The sequence below is a fragment of the Engraulis encrasicolus genome, chromosome 11, assembly GCF_034702125.1.
Source record: "Engraulis encrasicolus isolate BLACKSEA-1 chromosome 11, IST_EnEncr_1.0, whole genome shotgun sequence".
Classification (NCBI taxonomy): domain Eukaryota; kingdom Metazoa; phylum Chordata; class Actinopteri; order Clupeiformes; family Engraulidae; genus Engraulis; species Engraulis encrasicolus.
In genome coordinates this window covers 28,379,720-28,397,219 of record NC_085867.1, presented here as the reverse complement: position 1 = coordinate 28,397,219, position 17,500 = coordinate 28,379,720, and the positions used below count along the sequence as shown (strand labels likewise).

The 17,500-nt window shown below is 44.0% G+C and overlaps 1 protein-coding gene across 2 annotated transcripts in view; it reads right to left on the bottom strand.

Moving 5' to 3' along the window:
• unc13bb (unc-13 homolog Bb (C. elegans)) overlaps window positions 1–17,500 on the bottom strand; it is a 173,670-nt gene that overhangs the window by 8,330 nt on the left and 147,840 nt on the right. The window contains exons 30-35 of one of the 2 annotated variants that reach the window (XM_063210348.1): window positions 17,466–17,500; window positions 16,863–16,940; window positions 7,241–7,285; window positions 1,266–1,354; window positions 859–1,005; window positions 447–570 (exon numbers count right to left, since the gene is read on the bottom strand). The exon at window positions 17,466–17,500 is cut by the window's right edge and continues 43 nt beyond it. In XM_063210348.1, coding sequence (XP_063066418.1) covers window positions 447–570; window positions 859–1,005; window positions 1,266–1,354; window positions 7,241–7,285; window positions 16,863–16,940; window positions 17,466–17,500 — 518 coding nt within the window. The remainder of the gene's footprint in view (window positions 1–446; window positions 571–858; window positions 1,006–1,265; window positions 1,355–7,240; window positions 7,286–16,862; window positions 16,941–17,465) is intronic. The other variant, XM_063210349.1, reaches the window with a different exon arrangement.

The window sequence follows — 17,500 nt, the reverse complement described above, 5'->3', positions numbered from 1 at the left end:
AAAATGAGGCTATATCGTAGCGGCACCACAAAGCATACAGTTGATGTTCCCCGAGACTGGGCTCAAGAGAGACAAGAAGAAAGGCTAAAAGAAAGACAGGCAGAGAAAGTAGAATAGAGTATAAGAGTTTTACTATGGTGTCGTTTCCTTGTGCAGTACGAAAGAGAGAGAGAGAGAGAGAGAGAGAGAGAGAGAGAGAGAGAGAGAGACAGACAGAGAGAGACAGAGAGAGACAGAGAGAGACAGAGAGAGAGAGAGAGAGAGCACATTTAGATTATATGAAATCAGTATAGATTTATGGAGAGAAAGAGAAAGAGAGAGAGAGAGAGAGAGAGAAAGAGAGAGAGAGCAAGCGAGAGAGAGAGAGAGAGAGAGAGAGAGAGAGAGAGAGAGAGAGAAAGAGAGAGAGAGCAAGCGAGAGAGAGAGAGAAATACATGTATCTTACTATGGTGTCGTTGCCTTGTGGCAGTACGATGGTCTTCTCCAGGCAGTTCATGACGATCCTCCACAGCTCCTTCAGAACCCTCTTCAACACAGTCTTCTCACACACAGCTGCAAACAGAGTCAGCCTACACACACAAACACACACAACACACAACACACGCGCACACACACATTCTTCAGTTAGTCAAAAGTAAAAGTAAGTAAAAGTTCAACATTAGCACATACCATTACGTAGCTGCTACACCATTTACTCCATTGTACCTAATGAGGTATGCACTGAAAAACACTAAAAACCTAATAACAAGGACCCACCACAAACGTGATCCAATCAGCGCAGTCAGCTGATCGTCGGACAAGCCCTCTGCTGTCAACAGATACAAGGTGAAAGGGGGTGGGGCTTATGTGCTACTTACTTCCCGTCCAGGAAGTCCATAAGGGGGCGGAGCATATTGTCAGAGTCTGCGTCTACGGTGTTGCGACTGCTGGCGTTAGCGGGCCCTTTAATCTGGTAGAGCAGAGACGCCATCTGACGCATACACTCCTCGATGCGGCCCTGGAACCTGCACACACACACGCACACACACACACACACACACACACACACACACACACACACACACACACATTTACAATCTGGTAGAGCAGAGACGCCATCTGACGCATACACTCCTCTATACGATACGGCTCTGTAACATGCACACACACACACACACACACACACTATCGAATGCATACACTCCTCTATACGACCCTGGAATCTACACGCACACACGCACGCACGCACGCACGCACATAGTAGAGTAATGTATTATGTGCTTACGTGTTTCCAAAGGTCGTGCTCAGCTCATCCAACACGTTGTTCAGCTTCACTTGCAGTTCATTCAGCAGGTCACTAGCCTCCAAATCCAACTGTAGACACAGAAATACATGCACACGCACACGCACACACACACACGCACACACACACACACAGTTATATGGATGGTACTCAGAAGTAGCTTGCCCTTACGTCTGCAATGACACTAAAACATTTGACAAAACCGCAGGAGCCTCTGATGATACCTACCTGTACTACTACTACTACTAGGAACTAAAATGGTGAATGAACGGCATTTACCGTACATACAGTGCCTCCCAAAAGTCTACACACCCCTGTTCAAATTCCAGGTTTTTGTCATGTAGAAAAATGACTGAAAGACAAATAATTTCACAACTTTTCCCACTTAAATCTAAACTATTATCCTGCACAATGCAGTTGAAAAACAAACCCAAAGCTTTAAAGGGAAAGAATAGAAAATAAAAAACTTGAATTAGCATGGTTGCATAAATATGCACACCCTTGAACTAATACCTTGTTGCAGCACCTTTCCTTCAATTACAGTACTCAGTCATTTTTTAGTAAGACTCTATCAGCATGGCAAACGTTGATGTGACAATTTTTTCCACTTATCTTTGCAAAAGCACTCCAAATCTGACAGATTGCGAATGCATCTCATCTGCACAGTCCTTCTCAGATCGCCCAACAGATGTTCCGTGTCATACAGGTCTGAACTCTGTCTGGGCCATTCCAAAACCTCAATCTTATTCTAATGAAGCCATTTTTTGTTGATTTTTGGCATGTGTCTGAGGTAATTGTCGTTCTGAATGATTAAGTTCATCTGCATCATCACCTTTCTAACAGGGGGCAGAAGGTTTTGTGCCACTACAATGGCCCCTGTGGAACTGTTCATAATTCCTGCCTCCCTGACTTAAGCCCCAGTTACAGCAGAAGAACAACAGTCACATAGCATGATGCTGCCACCACCATGCTTCACTTTATGCATGGCGTTACCTTGGCAATGTAGTGTTGTTTTTGTGCCAAACATACCTCTTGGAATTATGTCCAAAATGTTCGACCTCGGTTTCACCTGACCATAACATATCTTCTCACATGCATTTGGGAGATTACAGAAGTATTTTTTGCTAGATTCACTCCACCAAGAGATTGAACTTGGTCATAATTCCAAAGGGTATATTTGGCACAAAACATCACCCCAATAACACCATACCTAACATGAAGTATGGTGATGGCAGCATTGTTCTTTTGTGCTGTTTTTCTTCAGTTGTAAATGGGACCTTCATTATGGAGGAGAGAATTATGAAAATTTCCACAGGGGCCGTGGTAGTGGCACAAAACCTTCGGCCCCCTGGTAGAAAGGTGAAGATGCAGAGGAACTAATCTTTCAGAACGTCAATTTCTCCAAGCACACGCCTAAGTCTACAAAAAGAATGGCTTCACCAGAATAATATTGAGGTTTTGGAATGGCCCAGACAAGCCAAAGGTGCTACAACTAAGTATTAATTTAAGGGTGTGTATATTTATGCAACCATGTTAATTGAAGTTTTTTATTTTCTATTGTTTCCATTTAAAGCTTTATGCTTGTTTCTCAATTGCATTGTACAGGTTAATAGTTTAGATTGAAGGTGGAAAAAGCTGTGAATTTATTTGTCTTTCGGTCATTTTTTTACATCACAAAAACCTGACATTTGAAGAGGGGTGTGTAGACTTTTTGAAGCCACTGTACGTATATAGTGCTTTTCTACCAGTTTCTACTTGTACTTATAGTGCTTTCCATGTATGCCTCATATTTATCCATTCACACTCAAATCCACACAGCAGCAACAACAGGGTACCAGCCTGCCACCAGGAGCTATTGGGTATGAGACACTTGGATGCAGAGCAGGACTCAAGTCAGCAGCCTTCAAATTGCAAAACATATACCACCAGGGGTGTAGTAGGCGTGGTACACGGGGGTACGCAGGTGAGATTTAAAAAAGAAAACTCTATCCGTGTTTGAATACAAAAAGGGGGTTGACATGATAAGTTGCCTAATTAATTAATGACCTCACAAATCGCATACCCCCACTTTAAAAATACCCACTACCAGAGGTGGAAAGAGTAAAGAAAATGTGTACTCAAGTAAAAGTATCTTTACTTTGCCTAAATTCTACTCAAGTACAAGTAAAAGTACCTATCTAAAAATCTACTCAAGTAAAAGTAAAAAGTACTTCACTTAAAATGTAATTTGAGTAAAAAGTACTTAGTTACTTTTAATTAGCTTTCCTCTTGAGAATGTCATGTTTATTTTTCTTGAATATCGTCCTCCATAACCTCTATCTCTTGCTTGGCACCAGCCATCTTCCAATACATTGATACAAGATAGTAAAATAGTGGAAATGCTGTGTGCCATCCTGCACAATCTTTCATTTCTGGCGGATTGTGGCATTATTGTGCATGGCATTTTGTCTCTCAGTCAATTTTTTTTACTCAGTACTCAGGCCAGGTTCCAGTGTAATTGAGTAAAGTTTTTGGGTCAAAATATACTCAAGTACAAGTAAAAGTATTAATTTAAAAATTTACTTTAAAAGTACAAAGTATTCATAAAAGCTACTCAAGTACAATATTGAGTAAAAGTAATAAGTTACTTTTCCACCTCTGCCCACTACACAACTGTATACCACCTATACGACCTCAGCCACCGTGCCTGGAATGTAGCTTGCTTACCGCTAAGGATGCTAACCAGCACAGGGGGGAGATAGACACAGCAAACACACAGGAGGGACGCACACTATTACCGTAGGAGAGATTCACACACACACATACGCACGCACGCACGCAAGCACGCAAGCACCCACACACACAGGAGGGCTGCACAGAGAGAGATTAGGGTACTGGTTTGCTCTCTATGATGCACCAGTCACACACGCACACACACAAAAACACATTCAAACCCACCTTCTTCCCACTGGCTCCAACCTTCGGCATCAGCAGAGCAAATGGAAAGAGATTTAATACAGAGACTCACACGAGGGAACTTTTTTTTTTTTTTTTATTTAACCTTTATTTAACCAGGAAAAATAAACCCGTTGAGATTAAGAACCTCTTTTACAAGAAAACACACACACACACACACACACACACACACACACACACACACACACACACACACACACACACACACACACACACACACACACACACACACACACACACACACACACACACACAAGCATATGTGCACATGTGCAAACACACACTTTCACACACACCCTTACAAATTCAGAGAGAGAGAGAGAGAGAGAGAGAGAGAGAGAGAGAGAGAGAGAGAGAGAGAGATAGAGAGAGAGAGAGAGAGAGAGAGAGAGAGAGAGAGAGAGAGAGAGAGAGAGAGAGTGTCTGTCTGTCTGTAACAACACTGTGTTGGGGAAGTACCCCGCCTGATGAGAGGCACACAATTATTGAAGTAATACTTGGGTAACGATTCTGACTTTTCTACTTAGACAATATTACTATACTATTACTATATTATTACTATAATATATTACTAATAACAATATTACTATATCTCTGTCTGCAACACTTCTGATCGTTCTACTTAGACCACTGAATCTCAAACTGTGGGCTGGGGTCCACTGGTGTGCGTCAAAGGTATTCAGAGTAGGCCCTGAAATAATTTTCTTAATGTTATCTGAATGCTATTTGGGTGTGTGTTGCTGTTGAATATTTGTGTATTGTACTAATCATTAATGCATTGCTTATTGGGTTAGAGGTGGGTGGGAAATTTGTGAAAATTTCAAGTGGGCCCCAAGTTTGAGGAGGTTGGGAACCCTTGACTTGGAGAATATTACTATCTTATGAGAGGCACACAATTAAAGGGCAGTCATGGGTAAGTGGTTAGGGCGTCAGACTTGTAGCCCAAAGGTTGGCGGTTCGACATCCGACCCGCCAAGTTGGTGGGGTGAGTAATAAACCAGTGCTCTCCCCCATCCTCCTCCATGACTGAGGTACCCTGAGTATGGTACCGTCCCGCTGCACTGCTCCCTTTCAGGCGCCATAGGGGGCTACCCCCTTTGCACGGGAGGTGCATAAATGCAATTGTTTCGTGTGCAGTAAGCACTTGTGTGCTGTAGAGTGCTGTGCCACAATGATAATGGGAGTTGGAATTTCCAAGTTGGGCTTTCACTTCACTTTCACTTCACAATTAATGAAGTCATGCTTTGGCAACACTTCTGATTGGTCTAGTTAGACAGCTCTAATAGCGCGCTGGCTAGACAATGTAGGACGATGTCATATCTGACCAGACCAGGACAGGTCAGACTGTAGGAAAGAGAGCGAGAGGGAGAGAGAGAGCGAGAGAGCGAGTGTGTGTGTGCGTGTGTGTGTGTGTGTGTGTGTGCGTGTGTGTGTGTGTGTGTATATGTGTGTGTGAAAGATAATGTATGGCATGTCTGACCACAGTAGGGTAGGTCAGACAGGAGCAGAAAGAGGGATAGAGAGAGTGAAGGAGCGGAGGAGAGGAAGAGAGGGAGTGAGAGGGAGAGAGGGGTGAAAAGAGAAGGAAGGAAGGAATATGTGAAGGAGAGAGAAAGAGAAGAGTCCTCCCTCCTCTTCAATACTGTCACACAGCCAGACCACTTGGCTCTGCACCCACCAGAGTGTGTGTGTGTGTGTGTGTGTGTGTGTGTGTGTGTGTGTGTGTGTGTGTGTGTGTGTGTGTGTGTGTGTGTGTGTGTGTGTGTGTGTGTGTGTGTGTGTGTGAGAGAGAGAGAGAGAGAGAGAGAGAAAGAAAGACGAGACGAAAAGAAAAGAAATAAGTCCTCCCTTCGCAGCCTCCATTTGTACTGTGTGTGTGTGTGAGTGTGTGTGTGTGTGTGTGTGTGTGTGTGTGTGTGTGTGTGTGTGTGTGTGTGTGTGTGTGTGTGTGTGTGTGTGTGTGTGTGTGTGTGTATGTGTGTGCTAATGGGGCTAGCGTGTGTGTCTAATTAAGCTAATGTTCCTGAGCAGCACAGGAGAGCAGCCAGCCCACACACACACACACACACACACACACACACACACACACACACACACACACACACACACACACACACACACACACACACACACACACACACACACACACACACACACACACACACACACACACAATCCATTAGGGAAGATTAAACGCCACACAGTTACGCACGCACGCACACACACACACAGGAGGAGTGGGAAAGGAGGGAAAGAAAGAGAGGAGGAGAGAATAGAGGAGAGGAGAGGAGACAGAAGAGAGAGAGCGTAGGGACAAGTAGATGATCACGTGTGTGTGTGCCCGTGTGTGTGTGTGTGCGCATGTGTGTGTGTGCATGTGTGTGTATGTGTGTGTGTGTATGTACTGTACGTGTGTGTTGCAGAGAAAGAGAGACTGACAGAGCAGAAAATGATGGACCACAGTGAGACAGGGAGACGAGGTGAGGAACACTGCCGTGTCTACATGTATGTGTGAATGTGTGTGTGTCTGCGCACCATGTGTGCATGTACCGTGTGTGTGTGTGTGTGTCTGCGCACCATGTGTGCATGTACTGTGTGTGTGTGTGTGTGTGTGTGTGTGTGTGTGTGTGTGTGTCTCCGCACCGTGTGTGCATGTACCGTATGTGTGTGTGTGCGTGTGTGCGTGTGCGTGTGTGTGTGTGTGTGTGTGTGTGTGTGTGTGTGTGTGTGTGTGTGTGTCTGTCTGTCTGTGTGAACAACACCCCCACCACATGTGTTTGTGTGTGCGTATGTGTGTGTGTAATGTGCCATCACCAAAACACTCCCTCCGTGTGTGTGCGTGTGTGTCTCTGTGTGTGTGTGTGTGTGTGTATGTGTGTGTATGTGTGCACGCACGCGAGAGCATGTGTGTGTGTGTGTGTGTGTATGTGTGTGTGTGTGTGTGTGTGTGTGTGATCACCCAGTGTAGTATCTCCCAGTGTGTACACAGTAATCTGACTCACCTGTTTGTCGGTGCCTGGTATTGTCACTGTGTCAGGTATTGCAGGCTTTACATGATGGAGAGAGAGTACAGTTGGACATCAGAAGCTAGACTCTAGATAATCTGAGAGGGGCGGGATGGGGTGGGGTGGGGCAGGGGGTATGTCTAGGGAAGGAAGGGCTCTCTATCGCCCCCCTGGGGTGCTGTGCAGAAACACTATTCTAGATATTTTTAATCTTCTAGATTTTTTTAGTGACAGGACAGTTGAGAGAGACAGGACATATTTTTGGGGAGAGAGACAGGGAAGGATTGGCAAATGACCTGGGCCGGAACGGAATCCAACCCGTGTCGCCGGGGGTATGCACAGTGCATGAATATGTGCATGTGTGGGCTACCCGTCACGGTCCTCACTGGGCCGGAATGTACAAGTGCTGTAGCCCGGTCTATAAATTATTATTATTATTATATAAATTATTGTTTATTATTTTTTCATTACCATCCAATGTGGCAAGTAGATGTTAAATCTAACTAGAAACATACACTCTCTACCAGTCAGCTAATAAGTTTTCTTTTCTACCAGCCAAACTGAGTCTTCCCCAGCATTTGGCCAGTTAGCTGGTGCTAATTTAGAGCCCGTGACTGTAGGTATGTATATGTCACAGGATTTGCAATAGGCCTACTTGTGACAGGACATAAATGATTTTACTAGCCAAGTCTGAGGGACAGGACAGGAGAGGGGAAACCAGTGGGGGATGTCAAAGTGATGCGTGTGTGGTGTGGTGTGGTGTGGTGTGGTGTGGTGTGGTGTGGTGTGGTGTGGTGTGGTGTGGTGTGGTGTGTGTGTGGTGTGGTGTGGTGTGGTGTGGTGTGGTGTGGTGTGGTGTGGTGTGGTGTGGTGTGGTGTGGTGTGGTGTGTGTGTGTGTTTAACATATCAAAAAAACCCACCTTTGGTTTCTCAGGCTATATATTTCAAACAGCAAAAGAGCAACAGAAAAAAATAAACATTAACACATCAACTCTATTAAAAAGGGATAGCCACACAGTGCCGTATGTGTCATGGCTAAGGTCATTTTGAGGTTGTCTTTATCATCACAGCATGTCAGAGGAGCATCCCAGCACAGTCCCATTGAAGTGCTGTATCTCTCACATGACAACAGACACAGCCCAAAGCAGAGAGCCATGTAGGCCTACCACTACAGACGATTTTCAATATTGTAACCCAGATAGATAATACTCCAGGGGTGTAGTGGACGTGATACGCAGGGGTACGCAGTCCACCCACTTCTCCTGAGGTGAGATTTAAAAAAGAGAAATTCTGTCCCGTGTTTGAAAACAAAAAGGGGGTTGACATGATAAGTTGCCTTATTAATTGATGACCTCACCAATCGCGTACCTTACCTTACCTATACTTTAAAAATCCCCACTACACCACTCTCGTACCCTGTGTGACCAATGCAACAAAAAGTGGGATCAAGTCCGGTCTCATAAATGGACCATTGAAGCCATTGAACTCCATAGTCCCTGGCTACTTCTCAATGTCAAGTGTATGAGCCTTCGAAGTGTGTGAGACTAATTTGTCATGCCCGGTGATTGGATACTCTGCAGAGTTCACCAAAGAGTATCCAATCACTGGCCGTGATTGTGAAGGCTGATACACTTGGAAGGGTGCACACTAGATTTTGAGAAATGCTCCCTGTCTCCTAGTCTCTTGAAGGAGCATGGCTGCATAGGATTGCAGCTCAGAACTCATTATTGACTCATGACTCATTATTTCATGAACACAAGTGTAACGGTAGGGACACATACACGCAAATTTGCGAACTTTGCCATTCATTCCTATCAGAGAGGCGAAGGCAAGCAATGGCAAGCGAAAGCCAGGGAACAGGGGCGAAAGCAAGCGAACAGGGGCGAAGCGAATCGAAATTATTAAAGAAAGTTTAATGTTATGCAAATGAGGAGCGAATTCGCCTGCCGCGGCCCAATCAAATCAACAACATAACTGTTCCATTCCATTTGATTCGCCGCGACGACCTGATGACGGTTGGATTTCGCCTCTCTTCGCTTTGCTTGCTTCGCCTCCTATGTGTCCCTACCGTAAGGCATGTCACTTAGCAGCATCTCAATGGGTCGACAACGTGATTCAACCAGATCAAATTCTCAAAGACAGCTGCAATAGCCATACCCAGGATTTAGTTTAAAAACCAGAAGTATAGAAAACATGATGACTTTAAAAAAAACACATAATCATCCTCAGTACAGTAGGCTACATCTGTGGATGATGTCCAATCTCATGTTCCTCCTTAGTGAGGATGGAATCCTGTGCTGTGAGCTCTCTGAGGGAAAAGAACAGCGAGGTGAGTTGGGGGAGTCTGATCTGTGGTCTGCAGTACCGTATACTGCCTTACAAAGGCAACGTTTAGTAACCATGCTAACAGTTAAACTGAGAAAAAAAGCCTTCAAAGTTTTGGTATTAGGTTGACTATTGTAGTCGCTGCAAATCTGACATGCGTAGGTAGCAATGCCTCCACAATGCGACACATTTGGAGCATAAAGGCGAGCACGCTTCAACAAAAGCATTGTGCCATATGCCATCACTGCACTAAACAACATCCCATAGTAACCCCCTGCATCTGACCCTCCTGGAGTGTATAAAGTGTCTGTCGTCATGTTGTGTTCTGTGCTGTCTGTCAATGTCTGAGTGGGCATGTACCTAGTATGTGACTGTCATCACTGTCTTGTATGTCAATTGTGTTTGGTGTTTTGATGTCTGTTATGAAGGCCTTATGTATGCCTGACTGCTATGGTGTTGAGAAGAAATTTCCCCTTGGGACCAATAAAAGTCTATCTATCTATCTATCTATCTATCTATCTATCTATCTATCTATCTATCTATCTATCTATCTATCTATCTATCTATCTATCTATCTATCTATCTATCTATCTATCTATCTATCTATCTATCTATCTATCTATCTATCTATCTATCTATCTATCTATCTCTTCATCACAAGATGCCTTTGTAGGGCAGTATAGTACAGCCTTTGGCCAGGGTTAATGAATTAAAAGACAGGGGAGCAGTCATGAGGGTTTAAAGCGTATGAAAAGATAACACCACTCCAGTGGAAATGCATTTCATGTGCAACTCACTGCACCAACACAAGCATGTTAGTGACACAAACACACACTCACACACAAGAATGGACACAAAAGCTATTCTCTTTTGAAGACAAAAACACAAACACACTCATACACGCACAATAATCCGATTCCCTTACAAAGCAGTCCACTGATGATCTGACATCCAATGTCCACCAAGTGTTACCTGGAGCACCCACGATGAACACATCACCACAACACCATACAGTGACCACACTAGAGGGGCTGAGGGACCAAGGGGACAACCACTGTGATGATGTCACAGGAAGTGGACACAACGGAACAGGAAGTAGTGAAAAAATGTTCGGTCAGTAAAGATAACAAGGGGGTGATGATAAGGGTTGTCAAATCACAACGGTAAACCCCGTTACACCAAAACTACCCCAACTCCAACCTCTCCAACTCTTTACACTCTCAACACCCAAAACAAACCTTCGGTCCCTCCTCTCCCTCCTCCCCCATCTCCGCTTCCTCCTCCTCCTCCTCCTCCTCCTCCTCCTCGCTCTCCTTCAAGGGGGGAATGGATGGAGTGGAAGACAGGAAGACAGGAAAACAGAAAGAAAAATTGAAACATCTGTCCGAAGAATCTCATCCCGATTTTGCATGGTGAAATGATGAGGAACGCGAGTAAAAGAAGGTGGTCTTCATTGGGATTGGATGCTGTGATGGTAAACTGATGGTAATGTATGCCTGGTGTACATGGTCAGATGTGACATTGCCATCACATGAGGGGAAATTATTGTCGCCTTCACCAGCTCGGGACCTCTTGAGACAGCTGACGACACTGCTCACATGACAATCGAGTTCTGGAGTTTGGCGCATGAACGCCACTGATCCCGGAACAATCGGGATTCATGCGTGTTTTGTTTTGGTTCTCTTTTCTTTTTTTCACCTCACCTTGAGCCTCCACACCCACGACATATCATTTTAGCTGAAGTAAGTATTAAACAGCCAGAGACCAGCATTGCTGACATATGTGCATCTGCAATTGAATGACATTGACTGGTGTTGTTGATAGTGATTACAAGATGATATTTTAGCATTTATGATACTGTTTACATGTCAGTTGCATGCATGGGCGCCATGTTGATGATGCGTGTGTCGTCACACAAAACACAAGCTCGGGAACTCGTTCTTCTATACTTCCGCCAGAGATCAACCTCGATAATTATCGATCTGACATTGCGTCACCAAATGTTCACTCCCACTTTCCCGAGGTTTTAGGTCGGCTTTCTGGGGATTCTCGATTTTTTGAACGAGCCATATGTCATGAGCACTGTATGCTCCACAGGACGTGATGTCAAAATGATTGTATACACAGCAGGATGTGATGTCATATGAAATGTATACACGACAGGAAATGATAAGGAACATAGAAATGATAGGAAGTGATGCCATCATGAACTCATGACAGGAAGTGACATAAGAGAGGGTAACATTGAGTTACACAACTGAAAAACGAACAAGTGTGCTTTAATTTCCAGGAGAAAAATGTCGGAACATGTAGGAAGTCTTCAAGAAGGCACCAGATTTACAGTATGAGCAAATGCATTGATTATTACTGAGGGAACACATCCACGCATATGGAAATGTAGGAAGACGTGAAGATGGAATTAAGTATAGTACTACTTCGAGTATGGCCCCGGGAACGCGTTCACGCATAAGGGAGGACTGAGACATGATGATGATGAAGCTATACCTGCAGCCTCAGTAACATACCTCAAATCCAATCATGTTTGGGCTCTAAGCAAAGAAAAAATAAGGACCAGAAGGAATTAAATCCAATGAGAATAAAAGCAACACACATGCATAATGCAGGTTAAACAGACCTCAATGTATGCAAAATAAAATGTGCGTGAAGATGAAGATGTGTGCATGTTCATGTGCATTTGTGTGGGCGTGTGAGGGTGACATCAATTTTCTTCAGCCTGGCATGCCTGTTCAGGAGTCATTATGTGGATGCAATAAAGATGATGACGTGTTACCACATCCAACAAAGGCCTCCTCCCGTAAGGCCGTTTACACACTAGTGCGGTAAAGCGTCGCGTGACGGACGCGATTTTTACTGTCATCGGTTAAAATACATAGAAACACATCTGTCCTTACACACCAACTGGCGGTAGTCGGGCGTCAGCGGCGCGGGAGCCGGCACCACGCCGTGCTGCATTTGGAAAATAGAACTCGAGCGTATTTTTCACGCCGGCAACCGACGGTGTCTCATTTAAATGAATGGCAAAGTAGCACGCTAGATTTGGCTGTGGGGGGGGTTTGAACAGGACTGGAAGCGCATGCCGACGCTGTCAGTGTGAATGGCAGAGTAGAACACACCGACCGAAACTAAGCAGAAAGACCTCGTTCGTCTCGCGTCCGTTCCGTTCGGCTTTTGTGTGTCTGACGCCTAAAGGTCCCATCCTACAAAGGCCTACAAAGGCTGCATCCTTCAAAGGCCCCATAAAGCTCCCATCCTAAAGAGCCATGATCCCGTTATGGTTCCATCCTAACGAGCCCTCATCCCGTAATGGTTCCATCCTATAAAGGCCTAATCCCAGATAGGCCCCACATACTGTAGGTCCCTACAGGCCCACATAGGCCCCGACAGAGGTTCCAGCCTACAAAGGCCCCATCATACAAAGGCCCCATCCTACAAAGGCCCCATCCTACTAATGCCCCATCCTACTAAGGCCCCCTCCTACTAATGCCCCATCCTACTAATGCCCCATCCTACAAAGGCCCCATCCTACAAAGGCCCCATCCTATAAAGCTCCCACCCTTCAATGGCCTCATCCGAAAGAGTCCCCATCCTACAATGGTCCCATCCTACAGAGGTTTCAGTCAACAAAGGTCCCAACCTTCAAAGGTCCCATTCTATAAAAGTCCAACATTCAGAAATGGCCTCGCAACCCAACACTCATCACCATCACAGTTAAATGAATCAGTCCTTGTGCTCAGGTTCCTTTTCATTTCAAGTTCCTTTTTCACAAACGGTTTGCATGCATTAGAAATATTGACCTCAAAACGACAACTCCACTGTAAATGAAATACAGTGTTCTCACAGTAAATCACACTGTCACTAAAGTATAACTAGGGCGCGCACAGCCAACAACTCAGACCTAAGAACTTGCTGACTTCTAAAACTGTGGACTATTCTACTGAGGACTATTATTAAAGCACAAGAGAGTCTACAGTCTTAAGTCTACAGCTAAAAGACAAATATAAACAAATGTGTTTCACAGTTGTCTACACCTAAGAAGTCACCCACCTCTGTGCCGGCTGTGGCCTGATTATAGATAACACAAGTATGGAGGGAAAAGGATGAAATAATTCATTACAAAGTGTCTGTAGCCCTGTGGTAATATACCGCATAGTGTATTTATTTTGTACACAATGTGAGGGGCTACAATACTTTTTAATCTGCATACGTATACATCTAATTAAGTTAAAAAAAATACACAATGACTAAGAATAGTAACTCTAACATACCAACGGCTCTACACAATGCTTCACTCTACTCAACGACTACCCAAAGTACTACACAACTACACAAAGACTCTTTAATGAGCAACATTTCAACTACGAAACGACTCTTCAATAAACTCATGTCAACAACTACTTCTACCCTCTCCAGCACCCACCTCCCCTTCCTCCTTTTCCAACTCCTCCTCCTCTTCCTCCTCCAATTCGTCGTCTCTCTTTAGTGAGCAGAAGAGGACAAGAAAGACACACAGTACCCTTCAAAAAACAGCCCAAGCAGACGGCTTGTGTTGCACTTGGCAGTGGGCAGGGAGTTAAAATGGTACTAGTATCCAGGGTTCTAAATCAACATTTTTCATCACCTGCCAAAATGGCTAGTAGATGTTAATCTTACTGACCAAAGTAACTCACACTCACTAATGATTAATTTAGAGCCCTGCTAGTATCAACTAAAAGCTAGAGCTAAGCTATAAACTAGAACATACTAGAGCAGTGGTTCTTAACCTTTTTTTCTTGAAGCACCCCCTAACCTGTGCCCAAAACAAGCCGCGCACCCCCAACCCAAATGTCTACACGTGTATATGCACTAAAAAAATGATTTAAGTGAATAATTACATTGATCAATACCTTAATGACTTTACAGTAGGACCAAACATGCTTTAATTTGGTCTTGATTTGGCCTAATTATAATGTTTGGAAGCAGTATTTTAGTCAGAACCTCTACAAAAACAAAATTCTGCGCACCCCCTGAAATCTCTGGCGCACCCCCAGGGGGTGCCCGCACCCCAGGTTAAGAACCACTGTACTAGAGCATTGGACTCTTAGCAGGTTATTCAGTTTTCATCAAACGCTTACGCTAGTGGTGATTTTCTACTGAATATTACACTGATCTCTTTCCTACTGATGTGAATTTCTAAAAACCACCGTTGCAGACTACACAGCTACTTGGTTGGATGCAAATCAGCAACCCATCGGCAACCAACAAAGTTGCTGACTGGGTAAGTTTGACACATTTAAGAAACACAACCCTGAGTTCGCATTTATTAGCATTGTTATTAGCTCTATTATAATTAGCATTGCTCTATTAGCACTACAGTACACTACAGTGCTGGTAGTCTACTGCTCCACCCTAGCCATACCAGAGCCTCCTCGTTAGCAAGCTGACAGAACAGAGAGAAGAACAGGTGTGATCCTTTGGGCAGGTGACACAGGTCACAGGTGACACAGGTAGGGAGCTAATTTGCAGGTGTAAAAACGTATTTGTTCATATACATATGCATATTTTCACATGAGGTATGCACCTCAAGGACACAGTTAAGGTATCTCCACAAGGACACGTTATGGATGTGCAATGTATTCTGTGATGTGTTGTGCATTATGGCAACATGTGTGAACGTCCAGGACAAAGTTCCTTCAGGGGCAAAATGAACAAATCTTGAATCTTGAATCTCCACTTGACTTCACTCTAAGTCGCATTAACGCTGGCAATTGTACTTTTTTTTTTACAAACCCTGTTCATCAATTATAGATATGACGTCTGTAGATTCACTGTAACAGGTGATTACTATGAGTTTCAGGAGGCTGCTTGAGTCCCACCTAGAGTGTCTGTGTCCACACCTAGAGTGTCTATGTCCACACCTAGGGCCTCATGTACAAAGAAGTGCGTGGATTTCCTACCAAGAAAGTGCGGGCGCCAAAATCTTGAAAGTTACTTACGGACAAAAAAATCCGGATGTATCAATAAGTGCGTAACCAGGTTTTGCCGTGAAATCTTGCGCACATGCACGAGCACACACGGGACCAAGTCTCCGCCTTGCCTCCTCCCTTAAATATTCAATATGAATATTCTAATTAGTATGAACAGACCCTTTCATGTGCATTCATTGGTTGAAAGAATTGGAAAGGGAACGCGGGAAATATAGGCCTATTTCATGATGCGAGGTGAAGGCGCTGTTTCGGAGAAAGCCAATTTAAAAGGAAAAAGGCTGCGCGCAATAGGCTAACAACATACTTTGGCGTGTATAAAATCAGGCATCGGTAGCCTACTACTTAATGTGAGGACTGCAGAAAAAACTGTCATGATATACTGCAGTAAAATGCAGGTTTCCCAACAATTGATATTTACAAGGCATTGCGTCAAAACACATTGCATTGAGGCAGTCGCCAAGGCTTCCGAGAAATAAACATTTATGTCGGGTATAAATATGAAAGATGACACATGTAGGCTACGCCACACGTAGGCCTATGAATAACTTGCAGCCAATACTCAGTTAGCCTATAAAATAACCTGTTAATTGATGGACTAATTTTACAGTAGCCTTATTAAAAGAGACCAGCACTGCGGTGAGGACGTTCCCAACAAATGCGAGAAGACACATCGCAGATCCAGAAAATATTAAATGGTTAATAGCTGCCAAATACTTGAAATAATACTGCTGATGGGCATCCAATATCGTTGTAATTCTGGAATAGTTTCAGAGTCCGCTTCATTTTAACCAGCTGCCTCAACAATAATATGGTTGAGGTGGTTTTCTTCTTCTTTTAAAAAAAAAAATCACGGGCCTCAACATTAAAATCCACGTTTAACTGGCTGCATCTCTGCAATATTTCCGACCGTGTACAACACATGTAGTTGCGCTGCATGCCTCAGTGTGCCGCCAAAAAGACGCAATGCACCACTTACGGCAACTTCCACGCTTACGGAAACTTCCACAGCAGCCCTGAAATTCGCGTGGAGATCCGCAGTTTTCCACGTCTAGTCTGTTTTAGTACATCTGACCGTGGCCGTGGAAAACAACTTAAGTAGCTTTTTTGTCCGTAAGTGAGCTTCGTACATGAGGCCCCTAGAGTCTAGAGTCTATGTCTGTCTGCATGAGAAAGTAAGAAACGTAATTTCAATTCTTTGTATGACCAGCGCATGTAAAGATATTGACAATAAAACCGACTTGACTTGACTTGACTTGAGTGTTTGAGTAATGGCAGGGGAGTAATGGTAACAGGTGAGTGAGCGCTGTACCTGTTTGGCCCCCATGGACTCGAACATCTTCTCCAGCTGAATACGCAACTGCTGCACATTATTCATCAGCACACACGGCTGCAGAGAGAGAGAGAGAGAGAGAGAGAGAGAGAGAGAGAGAGAGAGAGAGAGAGAGAGAGAGAGAGAGAGAGAGAGAGAGAGAGAGATGGAATGAATATGTAAGGGAATGAAGATGTAAAGGTTGGCAGGGAGAGTAAGGAACAAATAGATGAATGGACATACGAATAGATGAAGACAGCGAAAATTAAGTTAAAGTAAAAGACAGATATAAATGACATATTAATGAGAGAGAGAGAGAGAGAGAGAGAGAGAGAGAGAGAAAAGGGGGGTTGGGTGGGTGAGACACAAAGTCACAGGCAGAGGCACAGAACAGTAAATAAAACGAAAATAGAACAATCGAGTAAATGTATTTCGTGTTCCACATCCATTCAATACAGGCATACAAGACTTCTAGAGACATCAGTACTTATTAATATGTCTTCGCTTTATGACTGAATTTTATATTTATACATTGGATTGAGTACTATCTCCTTGTGTAGTGCTCCACTACTCCCTATGACTATTTCACGTATGAGTACTTACTATCTTCTCCTTGTCACAGTAGGAGGGGAAGCTCT